Source organism: Plecotus auritus, assembly GCF_963455305.1.
Source record: "Plecotus auritus genome assembly, chromosome: 2".
Classification (NCBI taxonomy): domain Eukaryota; kingdom Metazoa; phylum Chordata; class Mammalia; order Chiroptera; family Vespertilionidae; genus Plecotus; species Plecotus auritus.
The window spans coordinates 223801639-223827702 of record NC_137771.1 but is presented as its reverse complement, the minus strand read 5'-3'; the positions used below and the strand labels follow the sequence as shown (position 1 = coordinate 223827702).

General features: G+C 52.9%; 1 protein-coding gene across 2 annotated transcripts in view; it reads left to right on the top strand.

Annotated features, from left to right (window-relative positions):
* Positions 1–20049, top strand: part of PCP4 (Purkinje cell protein 4) — a 53663-nt gene extending 33614 nt beyond the window's left edge. For both annotated transcript variants that reach the window (XM_080655270.1, XM_080655269.1), the window contains exon 3: positions 19648–20049. In XM_080655270.1, coding sequence (XP_080511396.1) covers positions 19648–19775 — 128 coding nt within the window. In that variant the 3' untranslated portion in view covers positions 19776–20049. The remainder of the gene's footprint in view (positions 1–19647) is intronic.
* The last annotated feature ends 6015 nt before the right edge of the window (positions 20050–26064 follow it).

The following is a 26064-nucleotide window of genomic DNA, read 5'->3' as shown; positions in this document are numbered from 1 at the left end:
GTATGTGCCTTTGACCAAAACTGAACCCACCACCCTTCAGTCTGAGGGCCGGTGCTCTAACCACTGAGCAACAGGCCAGGGCAGCCATGTTAGTTTTTAAAACTAAAACATTCAAGCCATCTGTTAATTTGTGGGCTTATCCATATATTTCCCCCTTCCTTCCTTCTTTCTTCTTGAGAATAAAGATTGGATAAATTTAGACTAACTGAAGATAGAATTTTGTTCCATATCATACGGAGAAGGCCCTTCTGCTTTAGTGCAAAACTAAAATGATAAATTATGCTAAAAATTGTCATATAAGGTCTTTTAAGCTAGGAAGCAGATAGACCAAGAACATGACAACCCTTCCCTTAGGAGTCCTGCCCGCACCAGGAAATTGGAGTGTTTCATTTTCTTCTTACCAATTACTAGGTTGGAAATATTATTTTCAAGGGCGTGGCAACGTTTTACTTGTCGTAAGTAGGGAAAACACTCATAATTTTGTTTATAGAGTTAGATTGCACAGCCAGCAGCTTTTCGGAAGAGGGAACCGGCTTGAGTTTCAGCGTGCCTGCGTGGTAAGATGGTGTGAAGATGTGGGTTTGCTGTCACAGTGGGCTCCTCTGTGGTCACCCCACTGGGGAAGGCGCGGGGAAGCGCTGATGCTTCTCGGGAGGATGTTCCTGCACAGAGTGGGCCTCACTGTCCCCCAAACTGCACTTCCTACTGGGGCTGCACCCGCTCTCCCACCCGAGCCGCGCAGGGAACGCCGAGCCGAGGTGTCTCTTGGGGACGGCTCCGGGGCCTCCTTGCAGCCACCACAGGACTTGCTTCAGATCAGGGGCCAGCAGTCTCCCCGTGTCTCACCAAAAAGCTCTGGGCCAGGATTCTAGAACAGAGTGCAAGGGTGGGGGAGCGGACGGAGAAGTGGGGGCAGCCTGCTAGGAGCTCCCTTGAGTTCCACCCAGCACTGGAGATCCCTTTGTTTGTGCCAGCATTCGTAGTCAGGAACAAAGGGGCGTGTCCTACCCGTGCTAATGAATCCTGAAGATCTGGCTCCACTTAGAGACCAGTGGTCGGCAAACTCATTAGTCAACAGAGCCAAACATCAACAGTGCAACAATTGACATCTCTCTTGAGAGCCGAAAACCGACTTCTGCGCATGGGCCAGAAGTTTCAGTCGCACTGTACGTGCACGCCCGCACGTGGTATTTTGTGGAAGAGCCACACTCAAGGGGCCAAAGAGCTGCATGTGGCTCGCGAGCCGCAGTTTGCTGACCACTGACTTAGACCATTCGGTCCAGAAGGGGGGCTGTTCCCTCCAAGTGCGGTTTTGATTTCCTCCTGAGCGGGCCTCTCCTTGGTGTCAGGAAGGGGCCAGTTTTCATCACCGTGAGCAAGCTGAGAGCAGATCGGCCCTGAATCCTCTCTAATTTTTTTTTTAATTAAACCATCGTTGACATGCGATGTTTTATTAGTTTCAGGTGTACAACACAGTGACTTGACATTTACATACCTCCCCATGTGATCCCCGCTCGGTCCAGCAACCGTCCGTGGCTGTGCAGTCATCACGATGCTACGGCCTGCATCCCTGCGCTGTCCACCACCTCCCTGTGACGGCGGGTCTTCTGGTCCTGCACGCAGACCTGGCCTGGCAGCCGGGGGCACCACTGCGGCTCAGCTCCAGTGGCGGGCTCCTCCCTGCTCCCTCTCCCAGGGAGTCAGGAAGCAAATAAATGCTTTGGGTCACCACACACCGGATTGTCTGGAGACGGGAGCAATTGCACTCAGCCACACGCTCAGCTCAGGAAGACCAGCCCCTAACAACCCCCCTCAGGGCCCCTCCTTCCCTTTCTGCCCCCTAACAGGAGCCTTTGCTGAGCAGGCATTAGGAGACGCATGAGTCAAGCCTGGGCCTTCCAAGCGGGGGGCCTTGCCCACGTGTGAGGACGGCCGTGATGTGTGCCACATCCAGACTTCTTTTTTCAAAACCACACTTATTTCCCAAAGCATTATTTTCCCTCCAGCACGTCCTGAACTGCTATCTCGGTTTACGCACAACAGATAATTGGAAGCGTTTCGGTGTGAAAATTAATTTGAATCTAATTTTCCAAATAAGGGGCATAAAGCTGCCCTGCTCTTTCTGGTGTTCTGTACTTTTTGATGGATGTGGCGAATATTCTTGGATCGCTTTGTGTATTGGTTGCTATTTTGTGGGATTTTTGGTTTGCAGTCATGCTTCGTAGGGGATTAAAAGCGGCTACAAAGTCTTCGGCCCTTGGGGAGGGGGGCGGTTCTGAGTCCCCTCGCCCAGGGCCGTGGGGGCGGGCTGTGACCCGCAGACCGCTTAGCACAACGCCGAGGGAGGCATGCGGCTTTCTGGTTCCAGAGCTGAAGAACTTGGCAGCTTCCCCGTTTTCTCTCTGGGATACGTGCAGAGAGAAGCCCATGGTTGTAGGAAGCCCGAGCTGGCCGCCTGGAGCAGCCCAATCAGCCAGCGACCGTGCTGGCTACCCCGGCCCGGCGGGCAGGCAGGTGGGAGGAGGTCCTGCAGGTGACCTCAGCCCCACGGCCATCTGGCTGCAACTGCTCGGGGGACTCCAGCAGAGTGCCCAGCGGGGCCCGCCAACCCACAGACGGGGGGAGAGAATACTCACTTCCGGTGTTTAGGCTGCTAAGTGTTGGGGTAATGCGTTCCAGGGCCATGGTTCCCTGCATCATACATAAATCTCTCATCTTCGTACCGTAGGCTGGTCCCCTCCTCTCATGCCGCTTCAAGTACCCCCACAATTGTTTTTCTCTCCTTTTGCTGGTTAGGATATAATCTCTTCAGGATATAGACCTTGAGGCCCTTAATAACCAGAAAAGTGATGTTGCAAAAACACTAGGGACTCTAGCTTTGTTTTGCTCATTCGTTCAATTAAGAAACTTTTGCTGAGCACCTAACAGGTGCTGGAGATTGTAAGTGAGCTGGGGATGGGATATTTTCAAAGGAAAATGCTGGTAGAGTGGAGTCCGAAGACCACAGTGGCGAATGTATCCGCCATGGTCCTGGGAGGAGACGGAGGGCCCGGGCCATCTGAGTACTTTGAGGCTGGTTAACCGTCAAAGGGACCATCTGCCAAGGTGGGTGCAGGGCTTAGGGAAACTCACAAAGAACAGCAGCACCTCAGACCGGCAATGGCAGGGCCTGCAGGGAGGCCCCAGACCCCAGAGAAGGAGCTGTGTGGAGGCACGGCCTGTGAGGGCTGCCTCTGGGGAAGGACAGATCTGAGCTTCGGGCAAGTGTGCAGGCTTTTAGGATTGCTAGATTTAGCAAATAAGAACATGGCATGCCCAGTTAAACTTCAGTGTTGGAGAAGCAAAACCACGTTTTTTTCTTAATAGTATACATTTGTCCCATGGACTATTTGGAGCATCCTGATACTGAACATGGTTTTCGTTTTGTTTGTGTTTTTAAATCTGAAATCCGTATTAAACTGGAAAGTCTGTATTTTATCTGGCAGCCCTGGCAGAAAAGGAGGCCAGGGAATAAATGCCCAGATCTCTCTCTCTCTCTGTCTTCTGATTGCCTCTGGTGCCACCTATGGCACAAATGCAAGCAAAGCCACAGTGCGAGGCCCAGGAAGAGGGCAGAGGGTGGACAGCGGCTCTGGGGGTGGGGAGGTGGGGGGCGGGGGGGGGGGGGGCGGCGGGCAGAGCTGAACGTTGCCCTGGTTCTTGCCAGCGCCTTTCTCTCCCCAGGCCCTGGGTCCAGGTCACCCCTCGCCCCTCGCAGGCGTCCCTAATTAAAAAATGTCGCCTCTTAGAAGTGATTGCAGCTTTACAAAGACAAAGCAGGTATAATTTTTGTGCATGAATTCTAGATTGGTTTTAGAAAAGTAACAAAGCAGAAAAACAGTTGCCCATCCATCTCCTCTTGTTTTAACGGTGTAGGGTCATGGGTCGGCTTCATATTCTTAAGGAGAGGAAAACTGTCAGAGCTAGTCTGGAAGATGGCATATTTGACATTCTTCGTGCAATTAGGCTGTCCCGGGGAAGGTTAACGTGTGCTCGAGGCAGTCAGCGAGCCCCTCCCAGCCCCCTGCAGGTGTCATTCAGGAAGGAAAGGGGGGTGGCCAAAGACAGTGGGGGTGCTTAATAGGAATACAGGCAGAATGGGCAGTGAGGGTGGATAGGAGCTGTGCACAATCTGGGGCCCAAACCAGTTGGGGAATGGATGGGGGTGGGGTGGGGTGCAGAGCAGGCACAGTTCCCCCTGAAAGTGAGGTTTATCAGAGCAGCAGGGAGGTAGCCGCTGCTCCCAGCCCCCAGAGACCAAACAGGGGTGCGGTGTGGTCACGCGCCCTGCAGTGAGCTGCAGCAGGAAGCCATGCCCAGCCGCCCTAGCTACTGGGAAGGTGGGTGACTCCAGGTATCCTGGGGAGGCCTGGAATCGTGGTTGCCTGGCCGGGGCCTTGGAGTTGCTCTGAGATGAATGCAGCTCTGAGCTGTCTCCAGCCAGCGGTCCAGATACGAGATGTAGGAGATGGTTCCGTGGGCCCTCGCTGTCCTGGAGATGTTGCCCGTGGAAGTAGGGTTCCTGTAGTCTCTCAAGGAAAAGCATTTCCAGGGACAAGAGAGGATGCAGGCTGGTGGCAAGATGTATTTGTGATGCAAAATAAAAGATGCCCCTCTGATGGCCCATCTCCGTCTGTCTCGCCATGGAAATAGGGGCAGAAGTAGAGGCAGTGTCCAGAGGGCCTGGGCCGTAGGAAAGCTTAGTCCCAGGCCAGCACCTGGGACTGTGCTGTGGTACCCAGGCTCCCTCTGAAGCCCGCGTTTGGAATTCGCCAGGCCACTTGGCTATGGAGAGAGAACAGGCGAGCACTGGGGCCAGTGCAGGCCACCGAGGGAGCGACAGTGCTTTGTCTCCAGGGATTATAACCAGGAGCCTTTTCAAGATAACCAGTCAGCTTCCCAAACATCAGCAGGCTTGCACTGGGGTCCGCCCCCGAGCCAGCCCTCTTTTTTCCAGGTTAGATTGACAGCACGCCCCCTGCTCCATTTTGACTTTACTGAGCCTGTCCTTACCTCCCCCTGCTGCCCCTCCCGTACACACAATCGGTACTGGAGGGGGAAGGGAGGGGTGTTAATCCCCTAGGAGGGACGATCCCCTGGGGTGTGCAGCTGTAGCTTCCTGGGGAAGCAAACAGGCTCCGTGTCCCATACCCTTTGCTTCCTTTCCCTCATTAATATCTCGCTAACTGTGGTAACAGAGAGGCCCCAGGACCAGATCTGCTGTCACCAGGGCCCTCTGGGAGTCCCCAGCTTCACAACCTGAGTTATACTTCAGACTTGTGCCCGGCCAGTGTGGCTCAGTGGCTGGGAGTTGACCCAGGCCCCAGGAGGTCCCAGTTCGAACCCTGGTCAGGGCACAAGCGGGGTTGCCGGCTTGATCCCCAGCAGGGGGCTTGCAGGAGGCAGCCGATCTGTGCTGATGTCGATGTTTCTATCTCCCTCTCTCTTCCTCTCTAAAATCAATAAAAAACCCCATATTTAAAAAAAAGTGTTTTAAAAACGAAACAACAACAAAACTTCAGACTTGCAACTGTGACATCAGCTGCTTAAACCTGTGAGCAATGACCGTCTTTTTTCTTCTAATTCAGTACAAACCAGAACCCAAATCTTCACCCCTCTTCCTCCCCAGCCACGGAGATGCTTCTCTTGGGTCCCTCAGGGAGGGTCTATGCCCTAAAAAAGTGAGGGCATGACCCCCTTTAATATAAACCACACGTTGAACATTCAGGAGGGGAGAAGGAGAATGTGTGTTGTGGGATTACTGAGTGTAGAATGTAACTATTTATAAACTCTGTTTTTCCCAGCATTAATGTGAAGTATTTATTATTCCTTTTTTTTTTTAATAGAAATTGCCCCTTGTCGTGAGTGAGAAGGCTAATTACTTGCATATTACTAGATTTAATGTAATAAGACATTAAAATTACATCCCCCTCGAAGGTGACCCACCTCCTCCCAATACACGAACCATCCCCCCTCTGGGAGTCCCTGGGTTCTGACCACAGTCCTCCCGTTCCAGCTGCCACGCCCCTTTCCTGTTGGGCTCTGGACTGAGTGACCATTGAGCAGCTGAAACGTAGGGATCCCGCAGATGCAGATCGGGGCGGGGAGGGGGCGGGGAGACAGCCGCAGGGCCCCTTCACGTGTTGGCGAGAGCAGCCTTCAGTGATTTACGATCATGCGCAATGGAGCCTGCTGCTGCCTTTGTGCTGGGCAAGTGGCTTCTTCAGTATTCCTACAGCACCCCTCTCTCTCCCTCTCTCTCTCCCATCCCGCCCGCCCAGACCCCAACGGTAACTGAAAATTGAACAGTGCTCTGCATTCATTTAGAAAGCAGTCTTTTCCATGTCAGACAGACGCTTGCTTTCCCGTGGGAGACGCTGACATTCCCAGGTCAGCCTCCTCCTGTTGCAGGAGCGCAGGGCCCGAGTGCACCGGGACCTTTGCACGGCAGAACCCGCGTCCCACACACAGCATCCCCGACTCTGCTAATCATGAAGGTCATGCCTCTGACCTTGCTGAGACTTCAGGGTTCCGGGTTCTAAGGCAAAGGCCCTGTGACTGGACATGCACTCACCAAAATGCATCCCCCACAGTCCGTAGGACGGCGTTTCCACCCTGTGCTTCCACACTCGCCATCGTCAGAACCGGCCCAGGAAGATCTGGTGTAGATGACACCCCCTTTCTGGCCAGGAGAGTGCTTGAAATGGTCCTCCCAGGTAGTCCTACTCAGTAAGAGTTTCCTAGGAATTCCAGGAGAAGATAGAGATGTTTAGTGTCAGACTTTTGCTTGGTTTAACCAGGGATCAGCGGGCAGTGCGCCCCCTCCTCTCCAGCCCCGCCCTGGCGTGTTAGTGGGTTGCTCTTAGTGGGTTTATTTTTAGGCCGTCCCCCTGGTTTCAGGGCCTCTGAGCTGCTTGGTCGGTCAGGCAGGGAACCACGTCTGGTCCTGTTTGCTGTGAAGGGGAGGGGGGGAGGGGACGGTGGCAGAGGGGGAGTCCCCAGAGTCCCCAGTCCCTGCGGTCCTGTGGTTTGGCCATTTGCCGGTGGCTAACCGTGGGGTGAGTCATCCCATCTCTTTGGGCCCCAGTTCCTCATTGTGGGATGATGCTGTCTGTAGGCTCTCGTCTGATCGACACGTTAGGGTTCTGTGGCTGTATTTGGCCCAGGACACGATAAGACATTTGACTCTTTCGAGTTTATTTTCTGACAATATCGAGGGCATGGGGGCTGCGTCCACAGGAGAAATCGAACGCCATTTCCTGGCGGAGGCAGTAGCGGGGAAGAGGCACATGGATAGAATGTGAACAGGACTGTTTCCAGCTGTGAACATGTGATAGCAAATAACATATTTCAACAAAATGAGGACAGATGGGAAAACTCGGTCTTTTCTTTGGACAAACTGCATTTCCGTGGCATGCATTCAGTTTTGCAATGAGGCCGCCCAGCTAGTGACAGCCCTCCCAGCAAGGACAGGTGTCGCCTCGGGCCCACTCAGCGCAAGAACACCCACGAGGTGGGTGGGCTCCCAGCTGTGAAACCCCCCCTCACCCCCCTGCCATACCTCTGAGGCAGGGGTCCTCAAACTTTTCAAACAGGGGGCCAGTTCACTGTCCCTCAGACCGTTGGAGGGCCGGACTATAGTTTTAAAAAAAAACTATGAACAAATTCCTATGCGCACTGCGGGCCCGGGACGCGTCGGCTGCTAAGCAGGACAGGCAGCGGCCCCCGGCGGGCCGGATACATGTCCTCGGCGGGCCGCCTGTGGCCCGCGGGCCGTCGTTTGAGGACGCCTGCTCTGGGGTTAAAGTTACAGCCTTTTCACTTGTGGGCCTGGACAATGCCAGCTGGTGCCACACGTTACCGGTGCTGTGCGTGATGTTGCCAGCCTGTACTCTCCCCAGCCTGACAGCAATGGCACAGTGAGTTACCGCTACTTCTTGAAATGTCTCCCTTGCATTTTCTATAAATCCAGCCCATCGACACCTTAAAATAAGGCCATGCACGGGGGAGTTGAACTATAATTTTGAAATCACGGGCCAGATTGGTCCGTGCAAAGCTAGAATTGGGTCCTAGAAAGACATGGGTGAGTTTCCTGCAGATAAGATAAGCCGTGTCCTGTTCACACGTCAAAGTTGAACAAAACCCTCAAATCCTGCCAATGACGTAGGTGGGCTGGAAGGTGCCTGTTAGGCCTCCCTGGCCATTCACAGCTGGCAAAATACAACCCCTGGCGTATAGCTCTTCAGTTCAGCTGAAAACGACTTTAGCGAAAGGTCAGATGCGACTGCTCTGGGGACACTTCCGCTCTCTGAAAGGCTGATGCTAGACGCTTCCCCCCCTAACCTCCCATCTAAATTGGTTTCTCCCATCGCTTTTTTGACATCAGCCTCTATTAATGCTCCCTCGAGCCACAGCATCCAAAAATGGATATTTTATCACTGCTTAAATTTCTGATCTAGACAGAAGTACTTCTACAGCCGCCGTCAACCGTTCGAATGCTCCAAGGGCTGTTTCAGTGCTGGTCCTTTGAGAAATTATGTTTCTTTTTTAAAAACAAACAAACCCATTTCAAAACAGAATGCATTCGGATCCTGTTGCCTGACGCTGGAATTTCCCCGTGTTTTGAATTCTTGAAATAAAAGCACTCTGCCTCACTTTGAATCTGTGAGAACTTATGGAGGGGGCTTTGATGGGTGCACGGAGGGCAGGTACCTGCTCTCCTGCCACAAGGTCACATAAAAGGCCCCGGTTCAACAGTGGTGATGGCTCCTTGGGCAAGCATAGCCCACATCTGAATTCTTCTGGAGCTTTACAACTTCTCTTTTTCTTAAAAAAAAAAATTCTTATTGATTTCAGAGAGGAAGGGAGAAGGCAAGAGAGAGACAGAAACATCAATGATGAGAGAGAATCACTGATTGAGCCTGCAACCCAAGCATGTGCCCTGACTGGGAATCGAACCATGACTTCCTGGTTCATAGGTTGATGCTCAACCACTGAGCCACACCAGCCAGGTGCACAACTGCCACGGCCTTGGAAAGCACTCATATTCCATTTATTCTTGGAATCAGCTGTCAGAACATTAGTATTAAATAATGTAAAAATGGGAAGCAAACCCTATGGTTAGCTAGTCCTCTGAGTCTGGGCTACCCCAGGTGGCTCAGCTTCCTGGTCCGGAACTACATAACTTTACTCCTTTGTGGGTACTTGATTTTATTCTCTTTGCAAATATGTGAACCCAGCCTCTTGGTAAGTAGAATAGCAAAGCCCAAAGCTTAAAATGACTCACCTCTAAAAAGCTATTTCCAACAAATCAGTAAGTACTTGGCCACGAGATCTTAAAATAGTGTCCCTAAAAGAAACAGATAGAAGCGATGCATCTTTGCCTTAAACACACGGAAAAGGATGTGTGAGACTGAGGCTGTGGGATGAGAAACCAGAGTGCGTGGAGCTCAAACCCCCAGTTCCCAGAACCCAACGCACACCTTTGTTTACACAAAAATACACGTTAACGAACAGGCACCCACCCCTGCAGAAGCCATCCCTGCCATCGGGACATTCCCACACGAGCCCTTGGCCATGGTCAGAATGTTTGAGGGGAATTTTAAAATACTGAAGGCAGGGATGTCTGTGGTCTTGTCTATTTCTGCTCCCTTTTCTGTCACTCCTGAGAAGTGCAGAGAGGGAAGTGACCAGATGGGGACCCTGGGTTGGTGGCAGCCTGGAGTCTGAGATTTTGAGCAGCCGTGAGCATGACTCAGCCTGGCTGCCGCTGGACCCGGCGTGGACCCGGCCGTGGCTTGGTTTCCTAGACCCCTTTCAAGGCGTCCCCCAGAGCTTTGCACCCAAAGTCATATTCTGTACGCCAGGGACACGTCTGTTCAATAGCCCCGTGCGCCTAAGAAAACCTGTAGTCCCTGAAAACCCGCAGAGGAAAGCCCCATCCGCCTGGATTGGAAGCCTTTCAATGTGAGAGGCAACAAGCAGTTATCTGAGGTCAAAGAATAATTGTTTGGGAGGCACTGACTCAGCAGAAGCCGAAACAGTGGTCCGATGAGGAGACAGAGTGATGGGTAGGTACGTATGAGAAAGGGAAGGGGACAGTGACATCCACAGAAAGAAGGCATTGCTCTTGGTGCAGATAGCGTACCATAGTGACGCTAATGCTAAGTGTTCTTAATGTTCAGGCCATTCTGTCGTCCTCCATCCTCTAGTCATCTGCTTTCTTGTTATCTTTGCAAACAGTTACTTGGGACACGAGCTTGCTCAGGCCCAGTCCAGATGTTATTTTCCCCTGTCCCAACATTCCAAGGGTTTGAGGCACAGGGCGCGCCAGGCAGTCCCTCTGGGATAGCAGCCGCCCCCCCCCCGCCCCCCGCTCCCTTTTAAAGTGGCTCCGTTTATTATTTTTGACGTCGTTAAGGGAGGGAAATGAAGCCATACTATGAACCTATGCATAGTGATGTAGAATTCCATTTCTGTCTTCAGCTTGACATGCAATGTTTGCAGATGAGCTGTACACTTAACATGTGTAAGTAGATGAGGTTCATCTATAAGAAGCCAACATCCTAAAACAAACAACTGAAACAATAAAGTTTGTTCCTCTCTCACATAAAAGGAATCTGGAGGTAGGTAGTTGAGGGGAGTCACGGTAGCTTCGAGGAGCACGAAGTATCTGTATTAATGCTTTTCCATCCTTCTTGTAAGACTTCCATCTCAGGGTCCAATATGGTTGCTTGAGCACCAGCCATTACACCTTCATTCCAGCCAGCAGGAAGCAGATAGAAACAGGAAATAAAGGCACAGGGTGTCTGTTAGGTTTCATTGAAGGAGATGTCTTTCTTTCCACTCACATCATATTGACCAGAATCTAGTTGGGTGGCCACAACCAACAATAAGAGGGCTGGAAACTTTGTTCTCGGTAACCATCTGCTCAGTCCCAAATCAGGGGTTTTATAACTTAAAAAAGGGGGTTTAATGGAGGCAGTGAGCAGACTCAGCCCCCACGCGTTTCTGCTCACAGTGTCCTGAGCGCCTGCATGCCTGGCTGGCTGGCTTGGAGCACTGGGCTACGGTGGCAGGCGGTTCCGGGTTCTCACTCCCTTTCGGCTTGAGGTGCTTCTTTGGTCAGGATTGTGAAGGGCAAGCGGTGGCCTTTTTGAGGGGATTGCTGTTTGGGAGGTTAGCTGCCGATTCCTGGGAAGGAATTTCCATTCTTTCCATGTGCTCAGAAGAGGAAGGAAACATTTGGTACATTATTTTCACCCCGAGAGGGCTCTCACTTACCTACTTTCATTCAATTTTTTCTCCAGGAAGTACAGCCCCTGAGATCCAATCCCTAAAGACATGGGGTCACGCCTTTCCTTCCATAGCGTCCCCGTCTCCCTCCCGGCCCTCTGGAAAGCAGGCGTGCCCACGGGAGATGGTGGTGCAGATAACAGAATCCACTCTTGCTCGGTTCGGTAGAATTTCTGGAAGGCAGGAAGCCCAGCCTGGACCGTGCACAGCCATGGGCGATGCACGTGGGAAGCACCTCACCACCCCTTGGTCATGCCAGCAGGAGCCACTGCTGCTGCCACTGACTGGCCATGCTTCTGCAGCCGCCCCAGGGAAACCCACTCTGCCCCGGAGCTTGCCGGGAGTGGCGGCTCCCTGTGCTTGGCCACCATCCAGGGACTCACACCTGCCTTTTCAGACCCTGCCTCGATGCCCCCGCCTGACCCTAAGCCTCGGTGGCTGAGTTCTACCCCCAGGACACCTGGGGATGGATCTTCTCCAGCCTCTCAGGCCTGTGGTGGGAGAGACGCTGAAGGGAGAGAATATGGGGGGAGCCAGTGTGCGGGCCAACATCTCAGGAAACAGGCCTTCCCCTCTAATTGCCCTTCACACAGTGAGCTTCTTCTCCACGCCCCTCCAACCCCCTAAAACAAATCTGAAAATGTGGCGAGTTATAAGGATGTAAAATATGGGGAGAGAAACAAACCAGGATGCATTGTCACCCCCATTGCGGTCACGGGGAAGGATTGGAGCCTCCGAAAGGAGAAGCTGACGGTGCTCCAGCAGCTGAACTCGGATGTGAGCCTTCCCTAGCGAACCTGTCTGTCTCAGATCGCGTCGGCCTGCCTTCATCTCCCCTAGAAAACATAGGCAGTTGGACTACGTTATGCACTGAGTGTGGCCTCCCTAGAATTTATGTGTCGAACCCTAACCTCCAGTATTTCAGGACGTGAGTTTATTTGGACATCAGGTCTTTAAAGAGGTGGTTACGTTAAAATAAGGCCGTGCAGGTGGGTTCAAAGTTAGTATAACTGGGTTCTTATTAGAAGAGGAGACTGGGACATGGACACATACAGAGAGGTGACCCCGTGGGGACACAGGGAGATGGCGGCCGTCTACTGGTCAGAGAGAGCGGCCTCCTCACCCTGCTGACACCGGGTCCTGGGCGTCCGGCCGGCAGAACTGTAGGGAAACACATTTCTGTTGTCCAAGCGGCTCAGCCCGTGCTGCATTGTTACAGCAGCTTGAGCTCACCAATACAGCCGGGGGCACATGATGTTCTTCGGATAGAAAAGTGAAGGGAGGGGTGCTCACGCAGTCACTGTGGATCACAAGTTGGAAGTCTAACACCAGACGGGAAAAACATTCATACAGCCATTGTCTTATTTTTGTTCCCTTAAGGAATTTGGGGAGATAACGGATCTCATCAGTGTTCATTCTCTTCCAGGGATTCATTTGATGATGTAAATATCACAGCTGGGGAGTCGTTTTGTAAAGCCAGGGGCAGGCAGCTAGGGACCAGAGGAACGGGACCATGGGGAGCAGGGGGCCCAGGGGAGCTGGGAGCAAGCTGTTGCCTTCAGCCTCCCACAACCGAAGCGCGGTGTGAACAGAGAAGACGGTGTGTGTGTGTGTGTGTGTGTGTGTGAGAGAGAGAGAGAGAGAGAGAGAGAGGGAGAGAGAGAGAGAGAGAGATGGGCTGTGTGTGTGTGTGTGTGTGTGTGAGAGAGAGAGATGGGCTGTGTGTGTGTGTGTGTGTGTGTGAGAGAGAGAGAGAGAGAGAGAGAGAGATGGGCTGTGTGTGTGTGTGTGAGAGAGAGAGAGAGAGAGAGAAAGAGAGAGAGAGAGAGAGATGGGCTGTGTGTGTGTGTGTGTGTGTGTGTGTGAAAGAGAGAGAGAGAGAGAGAGAGAATGAGCACCTCTATTTTAGGGCAAAAGGGGATTTCTATCTCCTGGAAAAAGCAGTGAGCACCAAAGAAGGTGCGAACCTGGTAAATGGAAAGTTAGCAGAAACGGGAATTGCACTTTTATTTGATGCGAGAACACTTTAGATGCAGAAAGCCCCCTGCCTGGCCCTGCTCGTTAATCTCTGCTGCTTAGCAAAGACCCGGGAAATTGCAATTCTCCGCACCAGCAGCCCCCGTCCAATAAACCCCGAGCCAGCGGGCAGGAACGGGCATTGCTGGGAGCCAGGCTCCGGCCGCCTGCTGGCCCCCTCCGCTCAGCGAGGGGGGCTGTCACACCAGCCACAACCAGCGGAGATACCGCTGCGTTCCCTGGCTCTTCAAAGAACGCGTGGTGTTGGTTTTGTCATGGCTTTCATAGAACGGTGCTGGGTGCCTCGTGGGGTGCTGGGCGTATACATTTATTTTTATTACTTTTTTCCTTGGGAGGGATTGACCTTTTCTCCAACAGTAGATGCCTTGTTCTCTGAGTATATTTTGATCCAGTTTGAGGCTTAAGGGATAAAAATTCCAATCCTTCCTTGATTTTCTTACTTGTCTCTTTGCTTTCCCTGCCTCGCGGGCCTGGGTTTGGGTCTTTGTGGAGGAAATCACACCGGCTCTCTGTGGCCCTGGGTGGTGCCCTGATGCGGGAGGGGGTGCCGCCCTGCTAAGAGGCCGGGAGGCAAGCACGGTGTCAATTACCTTAACTATATCCAGAGCGACACAGGTGACAGCTGTTAGTTCTCTCCAAGTTACTATTCCACTTTGAGAGAAGGTGGGGCATTCTGAGGACCTTGGCATTCTAATGCCCCGTTTGCAAGGCATACTGAAGCGAAATGACTGTTATTTCTGTATGGCGTGCGGAGCGTGGGTCCTTTTATAGTACCTCCTCATCGGGCGCACTCCCACTCAGGACGGTTATAGCCCCACTTACTGCTCAGGCGCAAGTTTCTGATCCATAGGGTTAGGCCTCAGGAGGTAATTTGTTGCTATAAAATAAATCTGAAAATGTGGCGACTTACACATATGTAAACGGAAGCTTTACCACTGTGTGTGTGTGTGTATGCGAGTGTATGTGAGTGTGAGTGTGTATGAGTGTATGTGTGTGTGTAAGCCCCTGTGTTCATGACTTACTAGGCAAGGACTTTACATCGTCATAAACTCAAAACATACGTCTGAGTCCCTTTAATCGCGCATGGAGGTTAATATGATACGTTTTGGAGTGCTGTGAGCTTCAATTTCTTTTTTTATTCCATCTTGGGCTGTTCAGGATCCATGAATATCTGTTTTGCCCCGGATGACTGCACGTCTGTTAATTTCTAAAGAATTTATGCTAACGACTTGAAGTCTGCTACTTCGATGGTGAATGTGTAAGCCAAGACTCATTTTTCAAGCAGCGAAGACTAATTTTTCAAAAAGTGTTTCTTGCTGACGATGGGCTCCCGGTGCCCCTCCCTCCGGGCAGGGGGTCGTAGGCTGGCTGGGGACAGGATGCCTCCTCTCACACCATCTCCGTCCCGAGGCCTTCCTGACCGCCTGGACACACGCTCTCCCGGTCATCGCTCAGTTTTATTTCGGGAATTTTTGAAATTCCATTACTTGTTTGTGCATGTACCTTCCTACTGTCCATGTCCTCAGGCGAGCAGGGGTTGGCTTTGCTCTCTGCTCTCTCCTAGCGCCTGGCACAGTCCTGGGCCCTGAGTACGCATGCCAGACCCTCTACTAAAGGATGGAATTTGGTATCAGTTCTTCCGGAACCCCTGGGGAACAAACAGATTTTGCAAAGTAGTTGACGCATCCTGTGTTTAGACTTGGATCACTTGCTAGTTGTTCTCCCCCCCGCCCCCCCGAGAAACATTAGCTGGGCCCTGTGTGAGCGGCTGAGCAAGGCCGGCATGCCTCCCCCTCATGGAGCTCACACTGTGGTGGGTGATGGACCACAGCACAGGGAGGAGAGGAAGGAGCAGTGAAGGTAGCGATTGCCCCGTGCAGAACTGTAATGTGGGGTGAGGGGATGAGGTGCACCCTCCTGGCTCCAGCAGACATGGCCGAGATCGCCTCTCTGGGTTTCAGCAGCAGAAAGGGTCTCTGGTGCTGTTGGTGGGCACCCACCTCTGTCCTGGAGGGGAGGTTGGGAGGGGCCTCTTAAAGGGCCCCCCTGCACACTGCTGTTTCCATCGCAAGGGCATAGAAGGGGAGCCCCGGCAGGCACCTCAATGACATGAGTGTGTGCAGGCGGAGGCTCTGCAGAGCGGCTCTGAGGCTGGTATGGTCCCTCCAGATCACACCCTGCATCATCCCTCGCCCCTGCTGAGTCGGGGTGCTCAGAGCTGTGATTTTCCAGCTCCCAGGACCCCTGTGCCGCTGAATCTAATTTGCTGTCTCTTCCCCACCACCTGGGCCCCCTCCTCCGCCTCACACGCCCCAGCCAGCTCGGAGGGAGAAGGGGAAATGCAGACCTCCCCCAGGGAACCCTCCCCCAGAATACAGGGAAGGGGGCGATTCCTGGCATCCCAGTGCTTCGCTCTTTAGACACGCCCCTGTTCTCCAAACGAGGGAGGAATCTACTAGTTCACATCACTTTTGGATGAAGATGTTAGTTTAAGATGTAATTGTGAAATTTGTTTTTATGGCCTGTCCTACTGTCTTATGATATAGTCCCTAAATACACATAATTTTCTGCATCTTCATTTATCATTTGTCAAAACATATTGCTGTTTTTGTTGTTGTTATTACCAACAGAAAAAGATGAATCAGGCCCTTCCAAAACTTGAGGCTGCAGCAACACTTTAAATCTAAAAGGGGAACCTCCCGTTCTTTCTGAATCAAAGTTCACTTGTCCCCCTTGTGATCATGACAGTAGACACAGGGGTTCCCTGGGAGGAAAAGGACTGGGGGCTCTAACTCGCCTCATGAGTGACAGTCCCTAGCATGAAAGCGCTGCCTTGGTGGATGTAATTGGTACTAATGGGTGGCTGCTGTGAGCACGTGGGCTGCTGTGAGCACGTGGGCTACTGTGTGAGCACGTGAGCTGCTGTGAGCACATGGGCTGCTGTGAGCACGTGGGCTGCTGTGAGCATGAGGGCTGCTGTGAGCACGTGGGCTGCTGTGAGCACGTGAGCTGCTGTGAGCACGAGGGCTGCTGTGTGAGCACATGGGCTGCTGTGAGCACGTGGGCTGCTGTGAGTGCATGGGCTGCTGTGTGAGCACGTGGGCTGCTGTGAGCACGAGGGCTGCTGTGTGAGCACGTGGGCTGCTGTGAGCACGAGGGCTGCTGTGAGTGCATGGGCTGCTGTGTGAGCACGTGGGCTGCTGTGAGCACGAGGGCTGCTGTGTGAGCACGTGGGCTGCTGTGAGCACGTGGGCTGCTGTGAGCACGAGGGCTGCTGTGTGAGCACGTGGGCTGCTGTGAGCACGAGGGCTGCTGTGTGAGCACGAGGGCTGCTGTGAGCACGAGGGCTGCTGTGTGATCACGGGGGCTGCTGTGTGAGCACGGGAGCTGCTGTGAGCACGAGGGCTGCTGCGTGAGCACGAGGGCTGCTGTGAGCACGTGAGCTGCTGTGAGCACATGGGCTGCTGTGAGCACGTGGGCTGCTGTGAGCATGAGGGCTGCTGTGAGCACGTGGGCTGCTGTGAGCATGTGGGCTGCTGTGAGCACGTGAGCTGCTGTGAGCACGAGGGCTGCTGTGTGAGCACATGGGCTGCTGTGAGCACGAGGGCTGCTGTGAGCACGTGGGCTGCTGTGAGTGCATGGGCTGCTGTGTGAGCACATGGGCTGCTGTGAGCACATGGGCTGCTGTGAGCACGTGGGCTGCTGTGAGCACGAGGGCTGCTGTGAGCATGAAGGCTGCTGTGAGCACGTGAGCTGCTGTGAGCACGAGGGCTGCTGTGAGCATGAAGGCTGCTGTGAGCACGTGAGCTGCTGTGAGCATGAGGGCTGCTGTGAGCACGTGGGCTGCTATGAGCATGTGAGCTGCTGTGAGCACGTGGGCTGCTGTGAGCACGTGGGCTGCTGTGAGCATGAGGGCTGCTGTGTGAGCACAGGGGCTGCTGTGAGCACGTGGGCTGCTGTGAGCACGTGGGCTGCTGTGATCACAGCACGAGGGCTGCTGTGAGCACGTGGGCTGCTGAGAGCACGTGGGCTGCTGTGAGCACGTGGGCTGCTGAGAGCACGAGGGCTGCTGTGAGCACGAGGGCTGCTGAGAGCACGTGGGCTGCAGGCACGCACATTCAGGTGTGCCGGGCACTCGCTCTGCAGCCTCAGCTCGGGTGCTGACGCTCATGAAACATTCGACAGCACTGACGTGTGCCTCAGGAAACTCTTCCCGAACATCCTACCCTTAGGAGCTCCCCAAAGAAAGGGCCCTGAGCTGTAGATCAATGTGTGAATGGCTCTCTGATGCAGGAGACCATCCACGTGTCACCTGGGTGCTTGTGGGTTAAAATAGATGCCCCCAATAGTCCCCAGACATCCTTGCACTCAAAATCTCTGCTTTTAGGGGCATTGGCAGTAAATCTGAGATAGAGGAAAGCAATTCTACTGATTTAGGTCATGGAGCGATCACTCGGTGAGGCTTACAAAGCCGTGTCCTCTCCTCCCAGATGGAGGTGTGATTGCAGAGCTGCAGGCGGGACCCCTTAGGCCCTGGGAAAATCAAAGGACGCTGTGCCATGATCTGCAGAAGCAAAGTCACCCAACCAGCTGCCTCTGAAATGAGGTCCTGTGAAATAGATAAGAATTTCTATTTTCTATCCCGCTCTTATGTATGTATGTATGTATGTATCATCTATCTATCATCTATCTATCATCTACCTATCTATCTATCATCTACCTATCTATCATCTATCTATCAATCTATCTATCTATCATCATCATCATCATCATCATCATCTATTTATCTACCTATTGATCATCTATCTATCTATCTATCTATCTATCATCTATCATCTATCTGTCTCTGTCTGTCTGTCTATCTACCTACCTACCTATCTACCCATCTCTAAGATAGAGACTGAGAGCTGTCTTAGAGAGCTGAGCAAGCTGGAGAGAACAACCTGATTCACGTCTCAGAATCCCAGTATCCCGCACTCCTGCGCTGCCTGGACATTATCATCCTGAGTCACTGAGAGAGGAAGGGAATGAATGGACCCATGTAGGTTCAAGGATGCACTCAGCTGCCTGGTGACAAAGTCAGGACTAGAGCCCTGTCCCTGCTCCCCCTGGGCCTTCTATCCTGTCTCCATGTCCCTGATTCTCTTGTCCCCGACCTGGACAGCGCTCCTCACATCACACTGCCGGGCTCCAGGTGCAAGCCCAGGTGCAGGGAGGCTCTTGGCCCCGGCGCCGAGTGGGGGGTCCTGTCCCCAGCTGTGCCTCCAGCTGACGCCAGGCCCTTACTTGTCACTTCATCTGTACACCAAGGAGCTGGATCTCCACTCAGGCTGTGCATTAGAGCCACCTGAGTGCCTTCTGGGAAAGTGGGCGGTGGGGCCTGGCCTCTGAGGCACAGATGGTTCAGCTTGGTCTTGCTCTCAGGAGCCCTCCCCAGTGCGGCTGTGCAAAGGGGGAGCCCTGAGTCTGGGGTGGGCCCAATTTCTATATTTAAAAAAACAAGGGTGCCTTTGGTGCCTCTGATGATTCGCTTTCACTGGACTGAGGGGTTTTAAGATTCTCCCCTTCCATGACTAGAGCATCTTACTTGTTTGTTTTTGGCGAAAAGTAAGGTGCTCAGCACAGAGGGGCACCAGCTCATGTTTTCACTTTGATTTGGCCTCTGCGGTGTTTTCAACCATCATCGCTGTGAATGAGTTAAACCCTCTGCTGAGCCATCCGCTAGAATAAGTGTAAGACTTGTGAAAGTTCAGCCTCATCATGAAGGTCTCAAGGTGCCATCCATTTGTGACGGTGGTAAGAACAGAAGCCTCAATTCCATAAGCAAAGCTCCTCGGCCGTAAAGTTCACACAGAGACTCGAGTCTAACTCGGAGCTGTTGTGAATGTCCGCTGCCCCTGGGTCACTATCCGTGGCACCGTTTACACTGTATCTACATGAAGTAGCAGGAGGGAGGAATAGCGCCGCCCTATGTCTAACAGTGTCTATAACACATGAACACGAGGAGCGGAAAACTGCAGACAATGTCTGAGGTGCTGAGACTGCCCTTGAGTTTCATCGGCCCTTGCAGGTGTGGAGTTAGGGCAGCCGGGAGACGGCCGACTTGGATGAAGGTCAGGACAGGAGCCACTGGACTGTGGTTTGCACACTCGGTCTTGTGCTGGGGGTGAGGTGCTGCGTGGCGGCCTGGGGGCTGTCCCTTCCAGAGCTGCCGCCTGCCTTCCTGCCGGCTTCTGGCTCAGTGATTGCCTTCTGTCTGTGTTTTTCTTGCTACAGATGGGCAGAAGAAAGTTCAAGAAGAATTTGACATCGACATGGATGCGCCCGAGACAGAACGTGCGGCCGTGGCCATTCAGTCCCAGTTCAGAAAATTCCAGAAGAAAAAGGCGGGGTCCCAGTCCTAGCAGGGGAGCCCCATGCTAGTCTGCCAGAAGACACCGAGTTCAACCATCATCCACCAAGCAATGAAAGAAAACACCCTCGAGAGCCGTCACCTGCACACAGCACACGCCCCGCAGCCCCACATGCATGTACAGAGACCCCGACACTCACTCACGCCCTGTAGAAGGTGTAGGCCATGCCGCTGAGCGTGGCTTTATCTCTGTGTTCATCTCCAGTATCATTCCTCCTGCAACTGCTTTCCTTGGTGATGTAATAAAGTGGAGCTAAGATGCGTGATTCAAGTGTCTGCCTCTGTCTCTCCCTTTCTATTGATCGGTGACGTTTCTACTGCTGAAGGACTGTAAACCAGATATCTGTTTTCTCCTTCCCTTAAGAATGGAGCTGAAACACGGTGCCTCTGTCCTTTCTCTCTTCTGCTGAGGGCGAGAGGCCCATTCTCACCTGCTGGGCTCAGTTGGGGAGTCCTAAAATATGGCGATGGCAATACATTTTGTTCTTGTGATGGGAAGAGAGCCCTGCACCCAGGGGTGTCAGAGACTCAGAGGTTTCGCTGGGGAATTGTGACCCATCCTGGAGAATGAGGGGCGGGGGGATGCATCTGCGCTCAGCAGGGTTCATCAGGTTAGCTCAGCAGATTTCAGAGCTCCAAATGGATGCCCCACGGGTGAGGGCCATTCTGCCCCTTACCTGCAATGCTCTGCACATGGGCTCCAGGGGGCTGGTCCTCCCGTCTCCCCCACCTCTGAGCTCCTCGCGCTGTGATTGGCTACCTCTTAGGGTTATTCGCCACACCTGCAACTTAGAGACACTCTGTCTTCTCTCCCGTCCCATTGCCCCCCCTGCAAAGCTCACAGGTAAGTAGCTTTGCACACCTCACCTCTAAGGGCTCCACAGGCAGCAGAAATGGTCCATTGGGTGGGGGGATGGAGTCAAGGGCCAGAGGGTTAGTGTGTGCCTGCCTTGGGGCCCCAGGTGGCAAGATCCCCCACCCCCTGCGTCTGGCTGTTGTTTGAACTTTGCCAGGAGAGAACCCGAGTGGAAGTCACACCTCGCCCTCAGCACCCCGAGAGGCTGCATGACAACACTGTTCCTCTGGGGGGTGTCGGTGTGTTCCCATTGGCAGCTCCTGAACCAAGGATCCTGGTGGAAGGTGAGAAAGGGTGGGAGTAAGAGGGACTCTGTGTGTGTGCATGCGTGTGTGCGTGCATGCGTGTGCTCACATGTGTGTGGGGGTGCAGGTGGAAGGTGTGGCGGGAGCTGCGAGCAGCATGAAGGTGATGATGGGCAGAGGCGCAGCTGCTCCTGTTTGCGGTCATGAGGGCACAGGTGGAGACGAGCGGCAGGCTTGGGAGGATTAACTGTCTAGAAAAATCCATCTGAAAATGTGTTTATTTTTTCGTGTAAGGAGAGTTCTCCTGCAGGACAATTCTCAGTGAGGGGTGAGGGTGGGTGGGGGCAGAAGCTCTGGGTTCCTCGGATGGGTTTCTAATAGAGAAACACTAACTAGAATCCCGTTGGCTCTAGGGACGAGGCAGGGCTCCCTGGGGCACATGGTGGCCTTTGGTCTCCACTGAAAAGGGGAAGCCGGTTGAGGGACCCACCATAGAAAGCTTCCTGAGGGGTGTGTGTGTGTGTGTGTGTGTGTGTATGTATGTATACGTGTGTACGTGTACGTGTACAAGTGCCACATAAACAAGAAGGGTGTGATGTAGGCTTCTGTGGAGTTCCCTGAAGTACTGACGGAAAGGAAGCTGGGAACAAAACAAGTGCTTACATAACTCAGATGCAGTCCCTCCACACCCTGTGTTCCCAGCACCCCATTGTTCCTCATCCTCTGAGCGTTTCACAGACCGGAAGCAGGGCCTCCCTCACGGGCTGTGTCTGCCCTGGTGGCCGGGCCTCCTCCCACTCTGACCCGCCTGGAAGCAGACCTGGTTTTATAGTGAGGTTGCTCCCCCTGGAGGGGACCGTCCCTGCAAAGCAGGACAGCCCAGGGAGTCCAGTGTCCCCAGGGACAGGCAGTGCTCGCTCAGCAGTAATGGCCCATCGGTGCAGGAGCGTGGGGTGAGGGCTCTGATGGTGGGAGAGGCCCCTCAAGGGTTCTGATACAACTCCCTCATCCTGATCACAGGTCAGGGCTACCTCTGACTTCCTTTGAGCCACAGGGATGAGTCTAATTTTTTACCTCTCAGCTGGATTCCCGAGAGTGTGGAACTCCAGCCAACAGCAAGTGGAAGATTTTAACCTGCCTCCTCTGCCTGGGCTTTGTGGGTGTTGAGTCTATGACCTCTTAGCGCCCGAAGGAGGTGGAGTGGCCTAGGCTCCAGGCTCCGGAGGGCCCTTCCTTCCCCGTGGGCTGCAGTGTTCACCCTAGAAGAAAGGAGGGAACGCCCTCAGGTTGCCCCCAAACAACTTGGAGCATCACTAATTCAACTGGGCTTCACACACATTTATTAAACTCCTACCATGCGTATGTGCTTGGTGCCATGGCCATCCCCCATCGAAGTGCGTGGGAAGAGGCCAGATGAACAGATGCTAAAATGGGGAGGTTCATGCTGCAGCAGGACAGAGGGCAGGCAGCTCAGGCAGGCTCGGCCAGGCTGGGAGGGTCAGCTAGATCTTCCTGTGGAACTGCGGTCCTCGGCGATCCATCAGAAAGATGATGGGAGTTCCAGGTAAACAAGGGTGTGTGGCTGGTTGCTGGAGAAGTGTCTAATAGGCAAAGCCCAGGAGGAGGAGGTACTCAGACTTGTAGACCCAGAGGCACACTTTATCAGAACATCCCAGCTTGGAGGACATGGCTCTGCAACCCCAATTTGGGCAAGGAGCACCCCAACACTTGAGACTTGGAACTGGGTTCATCTTTGATGTATAGGTCAGTCGGCCAAGAGACTGCAGAGAAGTTACCTACCTTGAGAAGCTGGTTTCCTTATCATCAAGGTGATGATAACATCTACTTGGCGAGATGCATGGAAAATGTTAGGAATTAAAATGAGATTAAATGCCTGAGAGCCTGGCTCAGTGTAGGTGTCTAATAAATGGCAGCCATTAGTAATGGAAGACCTATGTGATAAAGAGACAATCATTGCCTCGATCCCAACACCCTTCCTCCTGACTCAGCCCAGCCCAGGGTTCCATGGGCTTCTGCTCCTCTTGGCTACAGCCAGGTGGGTCAGTGGTAGAAACCTGACCCAAGGGGTGAGCTCAGCCCATTAGAATTCTTCTCTTGTGAGTCTGGCCTAATGGTCATGGGGAATGGGCCAGTTATTGGCAAGAAGTTGCTGAATTGGGGCCAAAGCTCGTATTGTGGCAAAACAAACTTTTGTTTTTGTAGGAAGTGGCAAAAGCCCATTTGGAGAGAGATGCAGAGGATGCATGAGAGGATTTGAGCTCCAAGATATATGGGCCCACAAGAGACAGAGGGTAACCTAGACTGAATTAGTCATTTGATTGCAGTGGCAGCCTCATGGAAGTGGTCATTGAGGTGGGGTGCCGTGGTCAGTCTTCTGTGTCCAGTATCTTGTCAGCTCAAGCTGCTATGAGAAAATTCCATAGACTGAGTGGATTAAACAATAGACATTTATTTCTCACAGTTCTGCAGGCTGGTAGTCCAAGATGAAGGTATTTGCAAATGTGGTTCCCCATGAGGGCTGTCTTCCTGTTTGGCAGACAGCCTCCTCCTTGCTGTCTCCTCACATGGTGGAAAGAGCGAGCGCTGGTGACTCTTTTTCTGATAAGGGCACCAATCCCATCATGGGTTTCCACCCTCATGACCTCATCGAAACCCAACCACCTCCCAAAGGCCTCATCTCTTAATACCATACCATTGGGAGTTAGGGCTTCACCATGTGAATTTCTGGGGGACAGACATTCAGTCCATAGCACCCACCTTTGCAGGGACAGGGCTCCTGTTGTCATATACTATAATGTGACCAGACTGGGTAACACATTGGACTCCATTCACTGCCCAGCTGGTTTACTGCATGGCTCAGATTCGTACCCACTGCCCGTCACTGCTTCCTCTCCGTTGTCGCTTTAGCGTTAGCTCTGTGTCCTTCGTGGCTGTGACCATGGACTCCATCACATGGCCCTTTGGGAGGTAGCTTGTTCTTTTGCAAACTAGTAATTGAATAAGAACTTAAGGATGAATGAAATGCTGCTTTATGTGACCTCGCAGGGAGTAAAGGGTCCACAGAGCAGGGATAATAATGGGTTTGGGCAGGGCCCTAGCAGGCTTTATGGAGAAAACAACTAGAAAATTGTCAAAAGTGGAACCACAGAACTGTTCTCTCTGCTCCTTGACCTGGAGAGTTGACCTAGACATGGAGATTTTGAACCCCTAAAACTAACCATTCTCATTATTTCTATGTGCTGGTGCTTCCCTTCTTGGGGGAACAGACCGCCCTGGACCTCTGTGGTCAGCAGAGCCAAGCTTTGGCCTGATGTAGTCACTACTACTGGTGATGTCCTGTGCAAGAATTGTAACTTCCTCTGGCCTCAATTTGCTCCTCTGTAAAGTGGGTCTATAAGAAGTCCTCAGGATGGTAGGGAGGGAATAGAGCCCTTTCTGTGTGTCAGGATAAACAAGGGGCTGAGTAGTTTATGTGTATTATTTCATTTAATCTTAACTATCTTATAAAGTAGGTATTTTATCCCCATTTTACAGATGAGAAAAAAAAGGATCAAAGAGGATAAGGACCTGCTCAGGGTTGTGCAGCTAGTGAGGGAGGAGGTGGGATTTACGACCTGGGTCTGAGAGCCTGCAGTTTTGACACCTACATCACCCAGTACGAGGCATTAAATTCCAATGTGTCTTGTAACTTACAAGATTTCTTATCCACATAGGGCACCGGTAGGGGTCCACAGTCTTCAGTGACCCCCACCATGCCTCCCTCATTCATTCAAGTCCTGAGAGGGTCTTCTTGCCTCTGAATTCCAACAAGGATGGTGGTAGATAGAATAAGGGCCCCTAAAGGTGTCCACATTCTACCCCTGGAACCTGAGACTATGTTATCTTATACGACTAAAGGGACTTGGTGGCTATGATGATGTTAAGGGTCTTGAGATAGGGAGATTATACTGTTGTCTGGGTGAGCCCAGTGTAATCACAGGGTCCTTAGAAGAGGAAGGCAGAAGGACAGTGTCAGGAAAATGACTCCAGAAGTAAAGGTTGGAGTGATGTTCTTTGAGGATGGAGAAAGAGGCTATGAGCCAAGGAGGGCAGGCACCTCTAGCAGCTGGAAAAGGCAGGGGAACACATTCTCCTTGGAGCCTCCGGAAGGAACCCAAGCCCTGCCCACCTTGATCTGACTCCATAGACCTCACTGTGGACTCCCGACCCCCAGAAGTGTAACAGTGAGTGCGTGTTGTTTGACCTTACTAGGTTGTGGTAATTTGTTACAGCAGCTGCAGGAAACTAATACAGTGGTGTTTTTTGTGCATGTCTCTCGTGCCTTACTTGACACTTGGTGTGCTCTTGAAACTTAGCTGCTATGCTGTGTTAAATCATCGCCCAAGCTAACGGAGGGGCCTTTCACATGGTGGAGGAGGACCATAGATTTTCCACCTCCATAAAGACAGTGCAGACACACAAGTAGGGTTGTGGAGAAATCTGTTGGGGTCTAAACCCTAGAAAGATGACTGGCAGATCACTGTGTCACCAGTGGGGTGGAAATCACACAACATCCTCGCACCCACAGTCTCGGTGGGGCCCCCGCACACAGGGAGGTGTTGACGGCTGAAGACAGAGGGCAGCGTTATGGTGTGGGCAGCTGCCATTACCAGACAACTGTGGGCAGGCCCCTCACATAAAGGCGCCCTGCCGTGGAGGCTGGCCTGGGCAGAGCGCTGCCCCTGCAGCTTTCCTCACGGTTCAGGTGTAGCTCAGGCTCTTTTGTGTGATTTCATTGCACCCCAGCCAGCAGCCTCTGCAGCGCAGGGCACCGAGCCAAGCCGATGGGCGTAGCGGCTGTAGAAATGGCCTCCCGCTGCAGAGCTGTGAGCAGGAGGGAGCGAGGCAGGCTCTGCACCATTTGCAAGGTCCCTGCGGCCTCCCGGCCCCACACTGCAGTCCGGCTCCCAGCAGAGCAAGGCATGCATGGCCATCCTCCTCCTGATGGTGAAGGGCGGGGGCGGGGGGTGTAAAGCAGGAAGCGAGAGATGCTTTATTAATTTGATAACCTGCTAGGTGAGCATGTGATGGTGAGGGAGCTCCAGGGTGCTGGCAGGGAGTGACTGGGTGCAGCTTTTGGGATTGTTTGGGTCTAAATGGACTGTTAACCTAAACAATAA